Source organism: Momordica charantia (genome assembly GCF_013281855.1).
Source record: "Momordica charantia cultivar OHB3-1 chromosome 7 unlocalized genomic scaffold, Mcharantia_2.0 BLBB01000007.1, whole genome shotgun sequence".
Lineage (NCBI taxonomy): Eukaryota > Viridiplantae > Streptophyta > Magnoliopsida > Cucurbitales > Cucurbitaceae > Momordica > Momordica charantia.
This window is the reverse complement of record NW_028275165.1, coordinates 10081812-10103199: the sequence shown is the minus strand read 5'-3', so window position 1 is coordinate 10103199 and position 21388 is coordinate 10081812. Positions and strand designations below refer to the sequence as shown.

Sequence of the window (21388 nt, the reverse complement as noted above, 5' to 3'; positions counted from 1 at the left end):
CCAAAATACTCAGGTCGGCAGTCAGGGTAGGACCTAAGTGCCGAGCTGAGCTGATACAAAGTCCGTAACAGTGTCCCTTCCGTACCCGACAACACGCCGCGATTTTAGGGTGTGTCAGAACCCCTGTCGGGCCCAGTTTCTATAAATAGAAACCTTTGCCTTAAATGCAAGGTATGCAATCCCAAGTAGACTCGGCAGGTTAGCTCGGACTAGAACTAACTTGCTCGTCGGAGTGCTAACTTTGTTTTGCAGGTCTCAAGAAGGGTTCGGGGAAGGTGTGGGACCGCTGGCCATAGTTCGTCCTGAGCATTCCGATCTAAATCGTATCCGAGCTCAATCGATTTCGGGCTCAAACACATCTCTTTTCATTTCTTGTAAGTTATGAGTCTTTCCATTTTCTTAAGACCTTTCATATGGCATGCTAGGATGGCTATATATAGCCTTGAGATATCTTGTTGTAAACACAATTTGAAGTTTAATGAAAAGTGAGTTTTCTCATTAGCTTGGTTGAGAGCTTTATCTCCCATTTCTTGTGCAATTTCTTGTGTCTTTAGAATTTGTATGTTAGGATCTTTCAAGCGGTGTTGATCATACCTATTGTGGAGTGATTCGAATCATGAGTTCAGAAACAAGTTTTCTCTACTCTTGATATTGATCATCAAGGTAATCCGTTCTTAAACTTTTCCTTAGGTTGATTCCATACTTGTTTTCGGGGTTTTTGGGATTGAGTTCTATGAGTCTTGTTCGTTAGCAAGGTTCTTAGATCCAACTCTCAAAGGTTTCTTAACAGGGTTCCTTGAGTTTGAATGAGTCCTAAACCAAAAGGTTTCGTCCGTGGAAGTTTGACGCCATGATTTGATCCAAATGTGAACCATCTTTCGTTTCCTCGAGTTTTAATGAGTCCTAAACGAAAAGTTTTCGTACGTTGAACTTCGACGCCATGATTTGAACCAAAAGTTAACCATCTTTGGGTTCCTCGAGTTTCAATGAGTCATAAACCAAAAGTTTTCGTCCGCTGAATTTGACGCCATGATTTGATCCAAAACTGAACCATCTTTGGGTTACTCGAGTTTTAATGAGTCCTAAACCAGAACTTTTCGTCCGCTGAACTTTGACGCCATGATTTGAACCAAAAGTGAACCATCTTTGGGTTCGTCTAGTTTTAACGAGTCCTAAACTAAAAGTCTTGGTCCGCTGAAGTTTGACGCCATGATTTGGACCAAAAGTGAACCATTTTTGGGATCCTCGAGTTTTAATGAGTCATAAACCAAAAGTTTTCGTCCGCCGAATTTGACGCCATGATTTGATCCAAAAGTGAACCATCTTTGGGTCCTCAAGTTTTAATGATTCCTAAACCAAAAGTTTTTTCCGTTGAATTTGACGCCATGATTTGATCCAAGAGCGAACCGTCTTTGGGTTCCTTGAGTTTTAATGAGTCATAAACCAAAAGTTTTCGTCTGCTGAATTTGACGCCATGATTTGATCTAAGAGTGATCTGTCTTTGGGTTCCTCGAGTTTTAATGAGTCATAAACCAAAAGTTTTCATCCACTGAACTTTGACGCCATGATTTGAACCAAAAGTGAACCATCCTTGGGTTCCTCGAGTTTTAACAAGTCTTAAACCAAAAGTTTTGGTCCGCCCAAGTTTGACGCCATGATTTGAACCAAAAGTGAACCATCTTTGGGTTCCTCAAGTTTTAATGAGTCCTATTGATGTGAACCAAGGAAGCACCATTTTCATGCCTCAAGGACCCATAACGAGATAAAGAGCCAAGAAGCTACAACAAGCTTTACTTTCTCATATTCAATACTTGAGGGAGGCGTTGCATTAAAGGAGCTGAAGTTGAAGTGGAGTTTAACTCAAGTTGCATTCAATAAAGCCAAGTTCAATTCAAGGAACTCAAGTTGCATTAAATGAATTTAAGTGCATCTCAAGCTTCATTTATTGCAAGTCATCCATCAATTAATGGAACTACACTTCAAACTACTTCAAGTGAAGCTTCATTCACAATTGGGAGGTTACAAAGACTTTGAAGGGTGACCAAGACTTCAATTCTCAGATTTAAACTTCTTTTTATTATATTTTCAGTTTTAAACATTTCATTTATGTGTTTTAACTTACATTTTAGCTACTGGATGTTATGGCCATCATGTAATTGGGAGTTACAATCTTTCAAATGCCTTAAGGTTACTTTTAGGGTTGTTTTGGAGGCTATAAATAGCCTAGTTTGTTTCCTTTGAAATACAGATTTTATGATTGAATGTAAGTTGCTATTTTGCTTCGAAGCATAGAGCTTGTTTTTCTTTGCAATTCTTGAGTGTTAGATTTGCATGATAGAGTCATTCAAATAGCGTTGATCAAGCCATCTTGTGGAGTGGTTCGAATCTTGAGTTTAGAAACACGTTTTCTCTACTTTTGATCTTGATCATCAAGGTAAATTCGTTCTAACTTCTTCCTTGGGTTGAAATCATCTTGATTTGGGGACTTTAGCATTTGTGATCTAGGGGTTTGCATAACCATAAGGGTTCTTAGATCCAATTGGCTAATGTTTTCTTATCACCATGGTTTGAACGAAAAGTGAACACTCTTTGGGTTCCTCGAGTTTTAATGAGTCCTAAACAAAAGGAAGGTGCACCTTGTTTTTCGGTGGCTCAATCATAAGAACTTCAAAGTTAAGCGTGCTTGGCTTGGAGCAATCTTAGAAAATGCCCGTCGTAGAGAAATGCCGGGGCAAAGAGCTGCCACATCCGGATACCAAATCCTGGGCCTAAGGCATTGTAGATGGTATCAGAGTGGAACCTCTCCCAGTAAGATGTGGTTCGAGAACAAACCAAGGGAGAAGCTGGTGGGCATGTGACACCAGACTAGAGAGGAGGGTTAAATGAATCAACCGATACCACATCCGAATGAGAGAGATCGTGAGATCATGGAAGAATGGTCCAAAAAGTCCTGTTACTTCTCTGGAGGTGCGGGAGGTGTTGTTTTCGATGGCTAGTGGTAAGGCTCCTGGTCCAGATGGGTTCTCAGTGGGCTTCTTTAAGGCGGCTTGGAGTATTGTGGGCCATGACTTTTGTAAGGCGGTGTTGCATTTCTTTGCTACTTCCTATTTGCCTTCTGGGATGAATGCTACATCGCTTACTTTGACCCCTAAGATACCCAATCCTTGAGTTTAGAAACAAGTTTTCTCTACTCTTGATATTGATCATCAAGGTAAATCCGTTCTAACTTCTTCCTTGGGTTGACATCATCTTGATTTGGGGGTTTTAGCACTTGTGATCTAGGGGTTTGCATAACCATAAGGGTTCTTAGATCCAATTGGCTATTGTTTTCTTATCATGGTGACTTAGGGATTATGTGATAGAATCTTAGCGGGGGACTATGTTGTAAATGTGTGGTCTATCCGTAATGAAAAGTGGATATACGAGTTTCATGGCTTCGTGGGCAATGGTTGGGGCGGTTACGTCACTACTGAATGTCGGGTTTCGGGAGTAAAAGGTCGGGGGTCGACAGACCAGTCTTGGTAGAGATGAGTGTCGAGGCTTTGGGTACAAAAGGTCAGGGGTCGGCATGATGAGTCTAGTTGATGATGAGTATTGGGTCTAGATGTGGTGGCGGTCAAGGACCAATACGCCGAGTAGTCATCGGGGCCTTGGGGATAAATGTCAAGGACTGATGCACAGTTCAAGGCCTTGGGGATAAATGGCAAGGTCGAACACCAAGTTTCTGTAGAGGAGTGTCGGGGTCTTGGGGATAAATATCAAGGACCGATACAACTCGAAGAGTTAGACTTGGAGGACTAACGTAGAGTGGTGGATATGAGCAATAGTTCAAGGCCTTGGGGATAAATGGCAAGGTCGAACGCCAAGCTTCTGTAGAGGGAGGTCGGTACCTTGGAGATAAATTGTTGGGTGTGTTGCCCTAAACTCGTAGTTTGTATTTTTTGTAAAAACAAATGTATATTCAAAAAAGTTTTATTCAATAAATTTGTTGTTGAATTCATAGCATTGCATTGTCTAAAATCCAATAAACTAAACATCCGAGGTTATTTTAGTGTAACCGGGACAGTATATGTACTGGGTATATATTTGATATACTGGATATATAATTGATATACCCCTGATATACGAGGTATATGTTTGATATACCCCTGATATACAAGTGGATAATGTCCCATGAATAACCTAAAAGGTCTATAGTATATGGATCTTACCTTATCCTGGCAACACTATGGATACGGCCCACTCTGTAAAGGTTACAGACGACTCGATCCAGGTCGTTCATGTTGAGACATGCGAGTGGGGGTATCCTATACAATGAGTTTGTATAAGACCGGACCACGAAATAGCCAATCTTTAGATGTAACACCGTTAACTAATAGATTGCTGTTTCTTAAGATGACCAGGCAACTCATTCTCAATCCTGAGTGAGTTATGGACTCTTGCCCGTGAGGGCTCGTCCTTTGATCTGTATGGGTGAGAGTGGCCCGAGTCGTTGACTCAACATTCCTACCATTTTGGGGACGAGACCGAGTGGGGAGCTGGGAACATAACTTCACAAGATGAAATTCATTCCTCGACTTTAAGGGAGTAGATGAGTGTTCTCTTAAATGCTGACTCCGGGACTTGAACAAGGGGCCCCACCCTCTCATTTGCCCGAGAGGGACTTCCGGTTATTGGTCGGACCATAACTAGATTGTTCATTAGAGGAGCAGTGGTATTTAAGGAGTAAGATGTAACTCAGGGGTAAAACGGTAATTTGACCCAACTTGAGTTACGAGCACTCGTGATTGTGATTAATGGTCTCATATCTGTGGACACGAAAACATTCTGCAATGAGAAGAGTGCAACTGCGGGTTTTTAGTGGAATGACTTGTAGTTAACGAATGTTGATTAACTCGGTAAATGAGTTTGACCGATTAATCAGGTATCGTTGGAGCTTCTGATCTGTAGGTCCATTTGGTCCCCTTGCTAGCTCGTAACGGGTAAAACGAGGATCTAGGTTTTGGAAGAATTTGAACTGTTCAAATTGCTCAAGGGAATATATGTATATTGATACATTATAATATATAGTTAATTCTAAACTGAAACTATATATTATGAGAGAAATTATTTGAATGAGATTCAAATAAAATTAATATGAAGATGATTCATATTAAAACTATAGGTTAAAATTTAATGCACATAAGATGTACATTAAATCTATAGGTTATACAAGAGAGAATATGGTTTAATTAAATATGAGATATTTAATTAAATGTTAAATAATTAATTGTTAATTATTTAATATTACTTTTAATTAATTAATTATTAATTTGATTAATAATGATTTAATATTACATTTAATTATTTAATTATTAATTTGATTAATAATTATATAATATATTTAATATATTAATATTAATTAATTAATATAATTAATTATTAACTCCCTTGCATTATTGTAGGGGAGTGGAGAGTTAAGTGACGTGGGGTAACTCCCCACGTCACTGTGTTTCTGGTAAATTGCAGAAAGGTTCTGCAAAATGACACAGAACAGGAAAATACAGAACTCCCTATCTCTCTCAAGCTCTCTCTCAATACTCCCTCTCATTCCAAACGAGGTGCTCTCATAAGCACGGTCTCGAGAGCCAAGAGGATAGCGAGGAAGACACAGTGGTGGTGTTCGGGTGGAAACCGTTGAAGAAACGTTCTTCAAAGGTAAATTTTTCCCCTGTATTTTCTTTTTAACCGTTTTGATTTTGTTTCCCAAATATCACGAACAACGGTCCGCTTCCACTCCGGGATTCACATCCCTTCATAAATGTCAAAGGCCGATAAGCCTCGAGGAGTTAGACTTAAGGTACTAACTCAGGGTGTTGAGCGCGTAGCAACTCGAGGGAGTTAGAGACTAGTGCGCTGTGTGATCGAAGCCACGAGAGTCCTGGCGTTTAGATGTTTGTATGGAAATGTTATTTTACTACGATTATTTCTTGATGTTTAAGTCTCTAGTAGTGTTGGATGTTTGCTGTGATTACGAGCATGTTGTTTTGTAGTGAGGGCTACTTACGGAGTATTTTATATACTCACCCCCCTACCTTAATTGTTTCAAGTGTGAACAGGACTTTTGACCGTGGTGATGACATGGAGGAGGCTTGACCAAGAGAGGACCACTTGAGCTGCGTTCTTGTCTAGGATAGCTGAATTGTAGTCTTATTGCTATTAGCATTAGGAACTTATTGATAGTGGTGTACTAGATATTGGTTTTGACTCACGGAAAATTTTCTTTTTCTTCTTTTTGCGAACCGTAGTTTTCTTTTTATAATTTGAGTCTCTGGTATACTTTGTGATAAGAAAACAATAGCCAATTGAATCTAAGAACTCTTATGGTTATGCAAACCCCTAGATCACAAATGCTAAAATCCCCAAATCGAGATGATGTCAACCCAAGGAAGAAGTTAGAACGGATTTACCTTGATGATCAATATCAAGAGTAGAGAAAACTTGTTTCTAAACTCAAGATTCGAATCACTCCACAAGATAGCTTAATCAAGGCTACTTGAATGATTCTAGCATGCAAATCTAACACTCAGGAATTGCAAAGAAAAAAAAGCTCTAGGCTTTTTGAAGCAAAATAGCAACTTTCATTCAATTATCAAAATCTGTTTTTCCAAGGGAACAAACTAGGCTATTTATAGCCTCCAAAACAACCCTTCAAGTAACTTAAAAGAATTGTAAAGGTTGTAACTCCCTACTACATCAATACCATAACCACCACTAACTCAAATGTAACTTAAAACACATAAATGAAATGTTTAAAACTGAAAATACAATTAAACATGCTTTAAATCCGAGAATGAAACTCCTCCACCATAAAACCAAGAAGTTGTAACCCTCCAAGAGTGAATGAACTGGATTTTGAACTACTTTGAAGTCTTGTTCATTTAATGCATCTCGAGTTTAACTTAGACTTCCATTAATGCAACTTGAGTTTGTAGTAAATGAAGTTGGACTTGTTCTTGACTTCATTCAATGCTACTTGAGGTTGCCATAAATGACACTAGAGTGCATTTAATGCAACTCCACTTTGTTGTCATCTTGGACATAGGATTCTCTAACAACTTCCTTTAAATCTTAAGGACTAAGACACTTTGGTTCATATCATCCTCCCTTTCTTCAAAAGGATTTGTCCTCGAATCAAACGGATCTCCTACATCAAATGGACGGAAATCAGCACCATTGAATATGTAATCTTCATCAAACTCGCCGTGTAGAGCACTCTTAAAATCATCAAAAGTCAAGTGTATATCTCTACATGGGTTCCTCTTCAACTTCTTTCCAACAAAAAATCGATCCTTCCAATAGTGTCTCCAAACCCAATAAGCCGGTTTGAACATTGTATGCTTCTTGTCATGAATGAATTTAGAAACAAATTTGGACTTTTGCTTCTCCCGAGATGCTTCAGCCTTGTAAACCACATGTTTGCTGCCATGGTGTACTTTGGAAGCAATCTTTGGTTCAATCTTCTCAATGAGTGTTCTAGTCTCCTGTAAAAACTCAAGGGAAACACTAGATCAACATGGTTGAAGCTCTCGCGTTAGATAATAAGTGCCTTTGTACAAAAGATCAAGAATGTTTTGTTTTGAAAATAAAACATAGTTGACATAACAAACTTTTTCAAACAAGCTTACATTCTTGGCTTTTCTCTCATTTTTCTCTTTAGGCCATAGACTAATCTCATGCTTTTCTCTCACACAAGATTTTTTTTCAAACAATTCACATGCTTTTGTCTTGACCTCATGCGCCTTTTTCCCTAACTCACACACAACATCATATGCTTGCTTAGAAGTAGGTGTTACAATAAAAAAATTCTTTGCAATCTAGTTGCCTACTAAATAAAACACTATCAGCATGCATTGGCACTAGGTCACAAGCTATGTCTTTTTGAATTTTATCACATTCTACCTCAACAATAGGCTTAGATTCAGTAGGTAAACTAACCTTCTCTAAAGATAAATGAATCTTTGAAATTGGTTTAGATTTAGTATACCTTGTAGACTTCCTTTGGAGATGTTTCTCAATTTGTATGGCTATGTGAACCATCCCTTCTAAATCCTCATAAAATTGAAGATCCAGTCGTTCGGCAATCTCCTTCTTAAGCCCTCTTAAGAAACGAGCCATCGTAACTTCCTCATCCTAATAAAGATCAAGCTCATCAAGCAACATTTGCATCTCCATGTAGTAAGCCTCCACACTATTGCTACCTTGTCGCAAAGATCTCAACTTATAGAAACTCTTGGGAACAAAATGTTCTCTCATTAAATGCTTGAGAACATATGAGTCTATTGGACACTCAAAGTTCTTCCTCCTACTCAAAAACATTTTATCCCACCAAGTAATTGCATAATCTCGAAGTTGAGCAACAATTAGTTTTACCTTTCTTTCATCACTTAAAGGATAATAATCAAAGACACGTTCAACTTGCCTTTCCCATTGAATGTATTTGATAAGAATCATGGTGTTCCGCACGTCTCCACTGGACCTATTACACGAGCCAAGGCTAAGAAGCTTCAACAAGCATTCCTTATTCACGTACAAAATTGGATAGGCTCAGTTCAACCTTTATTTCAGATGCTGCAAAATAATCCAAGAGAGGACGATGTTGTGAAGGTCAACGTTTGCAAGATTGACGTTGTGCCAACATTTTAAAGATTCATTTGTTGTTTCTAAGTCATCAAATTTTGCTTGTAATTTTTGAGTTTTTGGTCTTCCAAATTATGGTTTCAACTTTAGAGTTCAATTCTGAGAAGTTATTAAGTAGACCAATTGTGGTCATTACTACTTATGGGTTTTATTTTGGAAAGTGAAGGGTTGGGGGTTTCACTCATATAATGGCTATAAAAAGCCCCATCCAAGCTATGTAAAAGGCAGATCTTCGCTGAATGAAATTTGATCTCTCAAGAGACATTTTCTTTAGAAATCCCATTGCCATTTCTAAGGTTTCTTGCAATTCTTGTGATATATTGCATTTTGAGCCAATCAATCCAGCCTTGATCAAGTTTGATTGTGGAATGACTGATTCTAGAACAAGATCTCCATTCTTGCTTCTAGATCTTTGATCATAGAGGTAATCAATTTCTAGCCTTTCTCTTGGTTGATTCTAACTTGTTTAAGGAGGTGTTAATTTCTTTGATTCAAGGGTTCTTGCTCAACAAAAGCTTGGATCATTGGGCTGAGAATTAGGATTACCTTATCATTTGGTATCAGAGAATAGGTTGCATCTTTGTTGCCTACTCTATAATTGATTCTATCTTTCATTTCAATTGTTCAGTGTTGATTTCTTGAAAAGAAAAAAAAATCCAGAAGTTGTTCAAGTAGTGTTCTTGAGTTGTTCATTCATATTTCTCTTTAATCCTTTTCAAATTGCACGAAACTTTGTTGTTCATTGATAGTTATAATCAAATCTTGTTGTGACTGTCCAAATTGGTAACTGCAGCATTTAATGATTGTAATGCCTATTGAAACTCCTTGATAACGTTCGAATTTAATTGTTTCTTCTGAAGTGAAACGTTAGATCTGAATGTTACCTTTCAAAGTTAAGAAGACCATTTAGTCAAAATCATAAAGTAATATATTCGTTTTTGGAATTCCGTCTCTGTGTGCAATTTTAACAGAAAAATCCTGCTTTGCTTCTATACTTTATTCTTTTCAGAATTGAAGGAATTTGTCATTCAAATTTATTCTCTTTGCTTCATAAAGACTAATTCCATCATATTTAGGGCTGTCTCTTTATTTGTGTGGCACATATCTCTGAATTTCGTAGAAGACATCCTATCGTTGTTTTCTTTGTTCTAGTTGAGATTCATAATTATCTTGTCTTGGCTGTTTTGTAATGTTCACTATTACAAGAATTGCTTGGACCACAAGTTAGCCTACCCAATATCAACATTTAGTCACTTTCCCAAATAGCCTACCTTTGTGTGTGATAGACACGAGTGTTCCGAGTGAAAATCAGTGAGTTGAGTGTGTGGGTCCTAAACATATTTAACTACTGTTTGTAACGTCATGAATCCAGATGGGGGAAATGGAGCGGATATTAGTGAAGCTAGGTGGAGAGAAGCACAAACCGGGGCCATTACTCGTTTAAACCAAGTAATTAGTACCTTGGCAGACCGGATGGAGCGAATTGAAGTAGCTTTAGGAAATCCTCAAGGAAGGGAAGTTAATGAAGGAGTTGAAAATGAAGAAGAAGATGACAATGTAACCCTTTTAGCCGGGCACAATCCAAGGGGAGTAAGAGGTGCAGGCCGGGGGAGAGGAAGGGGAAGAAGAGTGGGAAGAGAAATGTTACCACTAAGAAGGGTTGATAGGGAGTACCAATATGAAAGGGAAGAGAGAGGGGCCGGGGGAGTGATAAGCGCCAAGGCTGCTCGGGTTTACAAAGCTAGAGGTCCTTCTAGGATCCTTGCAAACATTCACAAAAACGACTAACTTACCGAATGATTCCAACCAAGAGTAAGGTTAGAAGATGAATCACTCTTAGATCGGACTTAGAATCTACGATGGTCACTCCTAGATCCTAAGACGACTCACTCCAGAATTGGCTTGATCGAGACTAATCCAATGAATCGGTTTAACATCAAACCTAAAGCAAGATTTGAAAGAAGCAACACCAAAAGTGTTAAGGAACAAAAGTTCTTGAATTTCAATATGTTTTAATCTTAAGTTCTCCATAACAAGAGCATTACAAGCCTTTAAATAGGCCAAATGGTCGTTCAACATAAGAACACCAAAAGTTTTTCAAAATACTACTTAATGCAAATTGTAGAAAATAAGACATGCAAATTAAAACTTGATTGCACATCATTCTAGACACTTAAATGCGGATCAGAAAACGTAGTCATGCTTCAAATGGTCTTATCTATGTGCTGTAGGAGGCGCTTCACATTTGGATATGGTTTGACAACTTTTGACTTCACAAACTCCAAAGAGGTGCAATCTGCAAAGGCACCTGTTCACGAATCTGCACACTTTTTTTGTCCTCCGTGCCATCTCTCAAAATAGACAACTTTTCCCGTGCCATCTTTGCTCCATTCTCTTCTTGACTCATTGAAGTAACATTATGAATAAATTCGGGCTCAAAACTCTTTGTTGGTTCTTGTGCATTAACAAGTTTTTGAAGGTGCAGTGTGAAAGCCTCTTGAATCTTCCTTGCCTTTCTTGTAATAATTGCTCCTTTGATATATGTAATTGGTCACAAATGGATTCGTATCAATTGTATTGCATGCAAACAAGCTAAGTCTAGGTCACAACCACATGGTTTATATTCACCTTTGCCTGTTCCTACTACTCCTTGGGTTGATATTTCTATGGATTTTGTCCTTGGTTTACCAAGAACTCGGAAGGGTAGGGATAGTATATTTGTAGTGGTTGATAGGTTTAGCAAGATGGCGCATTTCATACCATGCCTAGAACTATTGTTAGTGATCGCGATGTAAAATTTTTAAGTCATTTTTGGCGTGTGTTATGGGGAAAGTTGGGAACCAAACTTGTTTATTCTACTACTTGTCATCCCCAAACTGATGGACAAACTGAGGTAGTAAATAGGACAATGGTTACCATGCTTCGAGCAATCATAGATAAAAATATTAAAACTTGGGAGGATTGTTTGCCATTAATTGAATTTGCATATAATAGGGCTGTCCATAGTACTACTAAATGCACACCGTTTGAAATTGTATATGGTTTCAATCCTGTCTCCCCACTTGATTTGTTGCCTATGCCTCCTAATGAATTTGTGAGTTATGATGCTAGCACAAAGGTTGATCTTGTCCATAGGCTACATAAAGAAGTTAAGGAAAGGATTGAGAAGCAAAACACTAAGGTTGCTTCCCGCATCAATAAAGGACGCAAGCTCCTTGTTTTCCAGCCAGGGGATTAGGTTTGGGTACATTTTCGAAAGGAACGGTTTCCAACTCAATGAAGGTCTAAGTTGCTACCACGAGGCGATAGTCCTTTTCAAGTCCTTGAACGGATCAATGATAATGCTTATAAGATTGATTTGCCAGGTAAGTATGGAGTGAGTGCTACCTTTAATGTTTCTGATTTGTCTCCTTTTGATGTAGTTGATGACTTCGATTCGAGGACGAATCCTTCTGAAGATGGGGAGGATGATATGAACCAAGGAGCTACCGTTGTTATGCCTCATGGACCGATTACAAGATCGAGAGCTAGGAAACTTCAACAAGCTTTGCTACTTCATGTCCAAGCGTTCTTGAACTCGACAAGAGAAATAAAGGAAGATGTGCAAGAAGTTAGAACTATGCACTTCAATTTGGTGCAAGTTATGCATTTTTAAGTGTTTTATGGCAAGTTAAAGTCCACTTGGTCAAGGTCAAAGTCAACTCCATCAAGACAAGTCAAAGTCAACTCATTCAATTCAAAAACCAAGTCAAACACTCACATCCCTCATTATGGACGGGATTGCAATTATTTTGGTTGGCTTTCCATGTTCTTAACCTTTTCATTTGCTTGTCTTTTCATTTCTCGTAAGTTATGTCTTTTCATTTACAAGTCTTTTCATTTCTTGTAAGTTACAAGTCTTTTCATTTGCTTAAGACTTTTCATATGGCTTGCTAGGATGGCTATATATAGCCTTGAGATGTCTTGTTGTAACACAATTTGAAGTTGAATGAAAAGTGAGTTTTCTCATTAGCTTGGTTGAGAGATTTATCTCCCATTTCTTGTGCAATTTCTTGTGTCTTTAGAATTTGCATGTTAGGATCATTCAAGCGGTGTTGATCATACCTCTTGTGGAGTGATTCGAATCACGAGTTTAGAAACAAGTTTTCTCTACTCTTGATATTGATCATCAAGGTAATCCGTTCTAAAACTTTTCCTTGGGTTGATTCCATACTTGTTTTCGGGATTTTTGGGATTGAGTTCTATGGGTCTTGTTCGTTAGCAAGGTTCTTAGATCCAACTCTCAAGGGTTTCAGAGCTCACAAAAATAAGTCCCAAGCAGAGACAAGCATGGGCTCAGAGCTCCTACAACAACTCCCTGGCCAAGTAGTGCAACGAAAATACACCTCAGCTCTAATGACCCTAAGGAGCACAGACGACGAGCGACCCTGGCCACCATGAATACGAAGGTTCCGCTCCCTCCAAAGGAGAGAGACAGTCGAAGTCCAAGCTAACCGCCACACATGCCGCCGAACAGACGACCCAGCACTAACATGACAAATCCAAGTAAGCTCTGTAGACCAATGTGAAACCCGATCAGACGAACCTGCCCACGAAATCATACCAGCCCAAACCGCTCTACTAAAAGGGCAATCGAAAAACAGATGATCACTAGACTCCAAATCAGCACAAAAAACACAAGTAGCAGGCACCAATGCATTCCACTGGCGAAGACGATCACGCGTAGATAGGCGATCACGAATGGCCAACCAAGAAATAAACGAATGTTTAAGGATGTTCCCACCAAACCATAACAAGGAAAAATAAGGAACTAGGGGACGACGAGGACGAAGAATCCCCCAAGCACTAGAGACCGAAAAAAGGCCAGACACCGCAGGAGTCAAGACAAGGCGATCCTCCTGACTAACCACGGCTCGCATCGACAACACCTCCGGGAGAAGCTCAATAAGATCCAACGAAACACGAGGCCACTGCCAGGAACCGTCAGGAAGCAAAAAGTCAGCAACCTTAGCCATAGAAGAGCTAGCAGCATCATAGATGACCCTATCCCCACACCTCGGGTGAATCGGACCCCCCGACAACCAGGGATCGTGCCACACAAAACAAAGCCGACCATCCCCAAGAACAGTACGCACCAGAGGACGGAGTGAATCCCGGACACCCAGAATATCCCGCCAACACCAGGAAAACCGAGGCAATTTCAACAGCACAACTCAGATCTAGCATGATTTGGAAGTAAAAATGTAAAGAACAAAGAAGAACACATGCTCTCGGGTATAGCAGTTTTCCAGAACAGAATGTCAATTTTTGAACTTTTCACCCAGAAGCAAATTGAATCAGAAGATATAGAAGAAGACAAAATTGTAGATAAGACAGAGATCTAAAAACGCATAGAAGACAACAAGAGAAAACGAGTAATGGAAATGATATTTTTTTTGTATTTTATACACGTGGACAGAATGTAACGAGATGAACAATAAGAACAAAAATTTCAAAACAAAGAACAAAAAGAGCAATACGAAAACGGAAACATATATCCGATCTAGAGCCTCGTGCTCTGATACCAAATGATAAGAAAACAATAGCCAATTGAATCTAAGAACCCTTATGGTTATGCAAACCCCTAGATCACAAATGCTAAAACCCCCAAATCGAGATGATGTCAACCCAAGGAAGAAGTTAGAACGGATTTACCTTGATGATCAATATCAAGAGTAGAGAAAACTTGTTTCTAAACTCAAGATTCGAACCACTCCACAAGATGGCTTGATCAAGGCTACTTGAATGATTCTAGCATGCAAATCTAACACTCAAGAATTGCAAAGAAAAACAAGCTCTAGGCTTTTTGAAGCAAAATAACAACTTTCATTCAATCATCAAAATCTGTTTTTTCAAGGGAACAAGCTAGGCTATTTATAGCCTCCAAAACAACCCTTCAAGTAACCTAAAAGAATTGTAAAGGTTGTAACTCCCTACTACATCAATACCATAACCACCACTAACACAAATAAAACTTAAAACACATAAATGAAATGTTTAAAACTGAAAATACAATTAAACATGCTTAAATCCGAGAATGAAACTCCTCCACCATAAAACCAAGAAGTTGTAACCCTCCAAGAGTGAATGAACTGGATTTTGAACTACTTTGAAGTCTTGTTCATTTAATGCATCTTGAGTTTAACTTAGACTTCCATTAATGCAACTTGAGTTTGTAGTAAATGAAGTTGGACTTGTTCTTGACTTCATTCAATGCTACTTGAGGTTGCCATAAATGACACTAGAGTGCATTTAATGCAACTCCACTTTGTTGTCATCTTGGACATAGGATTCTCTAACAACTTCGTTTAAATCTTGAGACTAAGACACTTTGGTTCATATCACTTTGGTTTGTTGAACAAATTGATTGTTCCTTTTCTCTTTTTTGATTACTAGCCACTGAGTCAGACATGCGTTCTTTAGGAATTGGTTGTGGTATGGACCCCACGGTTGATCTTAAAATGATTGCTTTATGTCCTTTTGTTGGAGAGGGCTGAACAGGGAAGGTTATAGCATTACCTCATGTCGAAATTTCGGGGACATCGCACTTTATGTTTCCCTTAATGGAGAGGGGTGATTAGGTAATATGTTAACGTTACCTCGTTCTTCGTGGTGAAATTTGGGGGCCTTACATATGGTATCGAGCCAAAACGTTCCTATAGACTGACCTAGTAACTAGGGTGTATAGGAGTAGTGGTCCCAATCAGCCTCCTTGTCGTCACAAGGTACGCCTCATGATTGTTGATTATGAACTTATATGTCCCCCATCTTGATTTGCTTATATATTTAATTCTTTCCTCATCAGATATGATTGTGGCTCTGCTTAGTTAGGCATAGGGTGCTCACTAAGTGTACTAGTTAGATTGTACTTGATCTTGCTCTTATGTGGAAGTTTCGACTGCCACACTCATTTGAGACTATGCTTAGAGAAAAGTGCTAACGATTTGCTTGGTGATGTTATGCTCTTTCATCTAGACAATTCCACCCCATCGTAGTATGAGGTTACGTGCAGACGTCAATCCAGTCCTCGGAGTGAGAATGTGGCTGATGCACCACCCCCTCCGACTGCTGCTCAAGCAGGGGTAGTTCCTCCAATTCCTCCAGTTGAGGCTCAGGGGAGGGTGAATCCCCCAATTCCCCTAGTAGTTCCCCATATGAACCCTCAGGTGGCGTTGCTTGCGGAAGCGTTGCAGGCACTAATCAATAACACAGTTGAGGTTGGCGGTGTACAAGCTCAGCCACCTCGACATTTTCATGCTCCTCAAGGCAAGTCCCAATTCATCAAGGATTTCAAGCGTTACATACCCCCCACCTTTGACGGAGGAAGCGAGAAAGCGACATCAGCAGAAGAGTGGGTCAGAGAGTTGGAGGCTCTTTACTCGTATCTAGGTTACGAGGACTAGTTCAAGGTTAAGGGTGTGGTTTTCATGTTGAGGGGCGAGGCCTTGAATTGGTGGGACTTGGTAGCAGCGGTAGAAGACCATGCTAATCTACCGGTCACGTGGGCAAGGTTCAAGGACTTATTGTATGACTACTGTTTCCCGGAGATTGTGAAAGATGCAAAGGAGGCAAAGTTCCTCCATCTCACCCAAGGAACCTTGACGGTCGCCAATATGAAAGAAAGTTTAAGGAATTCTCCCGTTTTGCTCTAGAATTAATTCCCATCGAGCCAGTGAAGATCAAGAGGTTTGTTAATGGCTTGCGAAAGGGAATCAGAGGACCAATGGATCTTCAACGACCAGCCACCTAGTCAGAAGCAGTTAGGGGCGCCTTAATTATGGATAAGGATGTTTCTAACAAGGCCCTACCTCTACTAGAACTTGATTCATCTTCAGGTGTGAAAAGGAAAGTCCCGCCCAATTATGCCGACCAGCCATTTAGAGTACCCCAGTGCCAAACTCAGCAGCAGGGTATGCTACCAGTTTGCCCTTCTTGTTAGTGAAGACATGCAGGGCAGTGTTGGACGGTAATTAAAGTCTATTTCAGGTACGTGAGAGAAGGGCATTTTGAAAGGGAGTGTCCCATGTCGGCTTTGAATGCACAGAGGCTAGGTCAGAAGGCCCCCTCAACAGGTTCGGAGCAGGGAATCACCCGAAGGCTCGTGTTTTCGCACTTACCCGCAAGGAAGCAGCGAATGCCGAAGCCGTTGTCACAGGTATTTCTGTCTTACTATGGGTTCTTGGGTTATGCGTGTGGGGTTTATGCCTTTATCCTTGTATTATCTTTCAGGTATGCTCTTTCTGATCCAATTGGACATGCAAGATTTCGACGTTATATTGGGCATGGATTGGCTAGCCACCAACCAGGCCAACATTAATTGCTCGAAAGGGGAAGTCTCCTTCCAACTACCTTCTGGTCGGAGCTTTACGTTTAAAGGAGTTACGGGTGGAGTTTTAAGGGCGGTCTCAGGGCTGAAGACCAGGTACCTCTTACAGCGTCGTGCTTGGGGTTATTTAGCGAGTGTCGTAGACACTAGTAAGACTACACGCAGTATCGACTCCGTCCACGTGGTCAAGGAGTTCCCAGACGTGTTCCCTGAAGACCTCCTGGGGCTACCCCCATCCGTGAACTGGACTTTTGAATCGACTTGTTACCTGGGACAGTCCTTATTTCGAAGGCACCATACCGTATGGCTCCAGCGGAACTTAAGGAGCTTAAGGCGCAACTAGAAGAGCTATTATACAAGGTCTTCATTCGCTCGAGTATGTCTCCTTGGGGTGCTCCAGTGCTTTTTGTGAAAAAGAAAGATGGATCTATGTGACTTTGTGTTGACTACCGAGAGTTGAACAAGGTGACGACAAAGAATAGGTACCCCTTCCCTCGCATCGATGACCTCTTTGACCAACTAAAAGGAGCAAGGGTGTTTTCGAAAATAGACTTACGATCGGGATACCACTAGTTGAGAATTAAGGACGCCGACATACCGAGGACAGCCTTCAGGACCAGGTATGGGCTTTCTGAGTTTACTGTAATATCATTTGGACTCACTAATGCCCCTGCGGCATTTATGGACCTCATGAATCAGGACTTTAAGGAATTTTTGGACCTGTTCGTGATTGTGTTTATCCACGACATTTTGATTTACTCCAAGACAGCAAAGCAGCACAAAGAGCATCTGCGACAGGTCCTGACTGCCTTGATGGGAAACAGTCTGTATGCAAAGTTCTCGAAATGATACTTTTGGTTGGATAAGGTGGCCTTCCTTGGCCACATAGTAACTAGGGAGGGTATTGCCGTAGACCTAGCCAAAGTAGAGGCAGTCAGTGGTTGGCCAAGACCTCGCACAGTGACCGAAATCCGTAGTTTTCTCGGACTAGCTGGCTATTATAGAAGGTTCGTCCAAGATTTTTCCCGTTTAGCGGTGCCTTTGACTCAGTTGACCCGTAATAATGCCACTTTCGCTTGGAGCGACGGGTGCGAGAAAAGTTTCCAAGAACTAAAGGAGCGATTGGTCACGGCCCCAATGCTAATGGTACCTGATGGGACATGAGGTTTAGTGGTGTACAATGACGCTTCACGGAGAGGATTGGGTTGATTTCTGATACAGCATGGGCAAGTCATTACCTATGCCTCGCGACAGTTAAAGGTGCACTAGCTGACTGGGATGTTTATGCTGAACGCACGCGCTAAGCGTGGTAACAATTATATAGATGCAAGCGCACACCTGTCAGAGTAATATAAAATGGACGGAGTATCCAAGTATCGATCCTCAAGGACTTCTAAATAATTTCCAAACTCTAAAGTTTTAAAGAATAGTGAATGTTGGAATGAGTGATTCTTGTAAAATGGGAAGCGGTCACAAATAATGGTTTGGATTTGGGATTTGGACTTATAATAATAAAACCTAGCCCGAATTACTTCAAGTTAGCCAACAAAGAATCAAGGATATGCTAAGGACGATATACATTTCACTTTAGGAACCAACGACTACGCTTTTCACTTGACTTATGTCTAAGTAAGTTCAAAGTCCTAAGACATTCCCTAATATGTCTATTACGAGAGATATCTTAGTTTTAGGATGGAAATAGTCGCAACCTCGAGTTAAGGTCCTATGTCTAGGCTACTTAAGCGGAACCCTTATGTCTAAGGCGCTCCTCTCCTCGGTTTAACCACTCAACAATGCAAATAAGCAACCTTTTCAGTATTGACTTGTTAAGACTTACAGTGGCCTTCTCTAAATCCTAACTTTTTGGGAAAACATGTTGAGCAATGAATGGAAAGCAAAAACACTACTTCTTAGCAACCCTTTTTAGACATAAAAGGCTAACTATCCATAACCGGGCTAGAGACGGGAATTTAGAAAGACATATTGAAGAAAATACAGCAAGTAAAACGGTTGAATGTGGAATGCATGGGTAAAAAAAACAAAAGTTAACTAACGGAGAGTTTTTATCGGGATTGAGAGCTTCGCCCTTCTCTTTCAAGCAAGGGAGAGTGTCACGTGCTCTTTCCTCAAAAAACACAACTCTCTTAACTAAAAATAAAGTAAAGACAAAGAGAAGATAAGCAAAGTGCTAGATTTTTATATATTTGAATAAGTAGAAAATAACTAAGTACAAATGGAAACAAAACAAAGCTCAATAAAAGAATGTAAAGTACTCGGGATTTAAAAACCAAAAGCAACTAATGAAAGCAACTCAAAAGTACTTAGAAAGCAACAAAGAAACACTAAAAATGATCAAGAGAAGGAAGCAAGGCTTGATGAATTTGGTGGAGAAGTTGCTGGAATTTATAGCTGTGCAGAATTGGTTAGGTAGGTCCTAAAACGATGGTGAATCACCCATTTCCAACTCCTTTGACTGACCAAATCGTGCTCAAACTGATAGTGGAACACTTCTTCTACACGTATGCATCGGTTGGAACCACCAAAACGCATTGGAAGACGCGTTTCATTAAGGGCAAAGTTGGAAGAAAACCAGTTTTTCTGCAGGCATCCCAGGCGCCTGGCGCCTCCCATGATACTTTTTCGTCTTTTTGCTTCTTTTGATTAATTTGCACTCCCAAATGGTCCTAAAATGTCATAAATACAATATAAGCCATCCACAAACCATAGTATATGAATTTTGCATGAATTGGAACTCAAACGATCGAGAAAAATCCGAAACAAAGCTGAAACATAGTAAAAACAGCATCTAAAACCTTCTTTTTACGCATGTAAACAAGCGTAATCACACCCCCAAACTTAACTTTTTGCTTGTCCTCAAGCAAAACTTGGCAACTTTAATCAGCTTTCTAACACATGGACAAGGAAAAGCAAAAGCAACCGAGATGTTCAATCATAAATTGTCTCAGGGAAAAGATGTCAGAGCCTACCATTCTATTGCCTTTGTAAACTTAGTCACTATAAACCAAGTTTGAAATGATAAAAACTTTTTCTTTCAAAATCTTTTTTCTCTTTCAAAAACAGAAAACGTTTTCAAATACCCCTAAGGAATCTGCACACTCCCTTCTTACACTAAGACTTTTACATCTGAAAGACCGGCTACTAGCCCCTGAGGTTTCCACACACTAACATCGGTTTCAACCACAGCTACTCGTAGAAAGACTTTGAACTAACAGCTAGGTCATAAAACGACGACAATGAGAAACACGAAGTCACTTATCACCATCTTTACTGCTATTTTCAAAGTCAACACCCAACCTAAAACTAAATGGGTGTCTACAGTAGGACTCGGAAATCATAAATACATTTTCTTTAACTCTCATTGTTTCTACCACTCTTTTCTTTCTAACACAAGTCTTTTCCCCACTCTTATTTTCTTTGACAAAGACTCTTTTTTACTCTTTTGCAACTTTTTTTTTCTTTCTTTCTTTCGTTTTTTTTTTTTTATTTTTTTTAGCTAAGTGCTTTTTCAACATTTTCTTTCTTTCCAACTGACTCTTTTTCAAAAGAAAATAGCATGATTTTTTAAATATAAATAACACCTTATCTTTCTGAAACAACGACTGACACAACGACTGTCCCCCCCAAACTTAAGAGAGACAGTGTCCTCACTGGGAAAAGACTTTTGCATCGGATGAAAAAGGCTTAACAGTAAAAAGGACAAGGACTTCCTATATAGGGGCAAAGAAAAAGCTTAAAGTCTGTAAAGATCAAAAAGACATAAAAGAAAATGAGTTTATCACATAAACAAAGGAAATAGCTCAAAGCTTAGTCAGGCATAGAACCGAAAACTCAACAATCTCTTATAATCATCATCGACATGAAATCACATGCACAGCACAGATGCTTCAAAATAGGCATGTGAAAAGCTAAACTAAGGTTAAGTGAAGGCATACTTTAAGTGATCAGAAGATAAACGATACTAATTTATTCATGCTTCAACTGAGCTCGAAACATAATCAATACAAAAAAAAAACATGCGTAGTAATGCTAGAATATGCAAACTACGTCATTAACAAAAAGAAGAAAACACAAAAAATAGCAAAGAAGAAACCTCCCCTTCATGAAGTCGGAGGTTGTGGACTAGGATCAGTGTCAGCACTGGGAGATGGATGACCAAGGATAGCAGCTAGCGCTGGAGGCCATGAAGGTAAAACCGCAAAATCCAATGAAGCCCTTAATTTGTAGATATGTTGCACGACTTCTCGAACCTGAGAGTTTTCGAAATGCTGGAAAAACAGGGCAGGCGCCAGGCGCCCGCGTGATTTGTATTTTTCGCAAAGGGCA

At 39.8% G+C, this 21388-nt stretch overlaps 1 protein-coding gene across 1 annotated transcript; it reads right to left on the bottom strand.

Annotated features, from left to right (window-relative positions):
• Nucleotides 1–12977: 12977 nt before the first annotated feature.
• Nucleotides 12978–13694, bottom strand: LOC148210311 (uncharacterized). The gene has a single exon (XM_088126280.1). The coding sequence runs from the start codon at nt 13692–13694 to the stop codon at nt 12978–12980; it is 717 nt and encodes a 238-aa protein (XP_087982406.1).
• Nucleotides 13695–21388: the final 7694 nt, after the last annotated feature.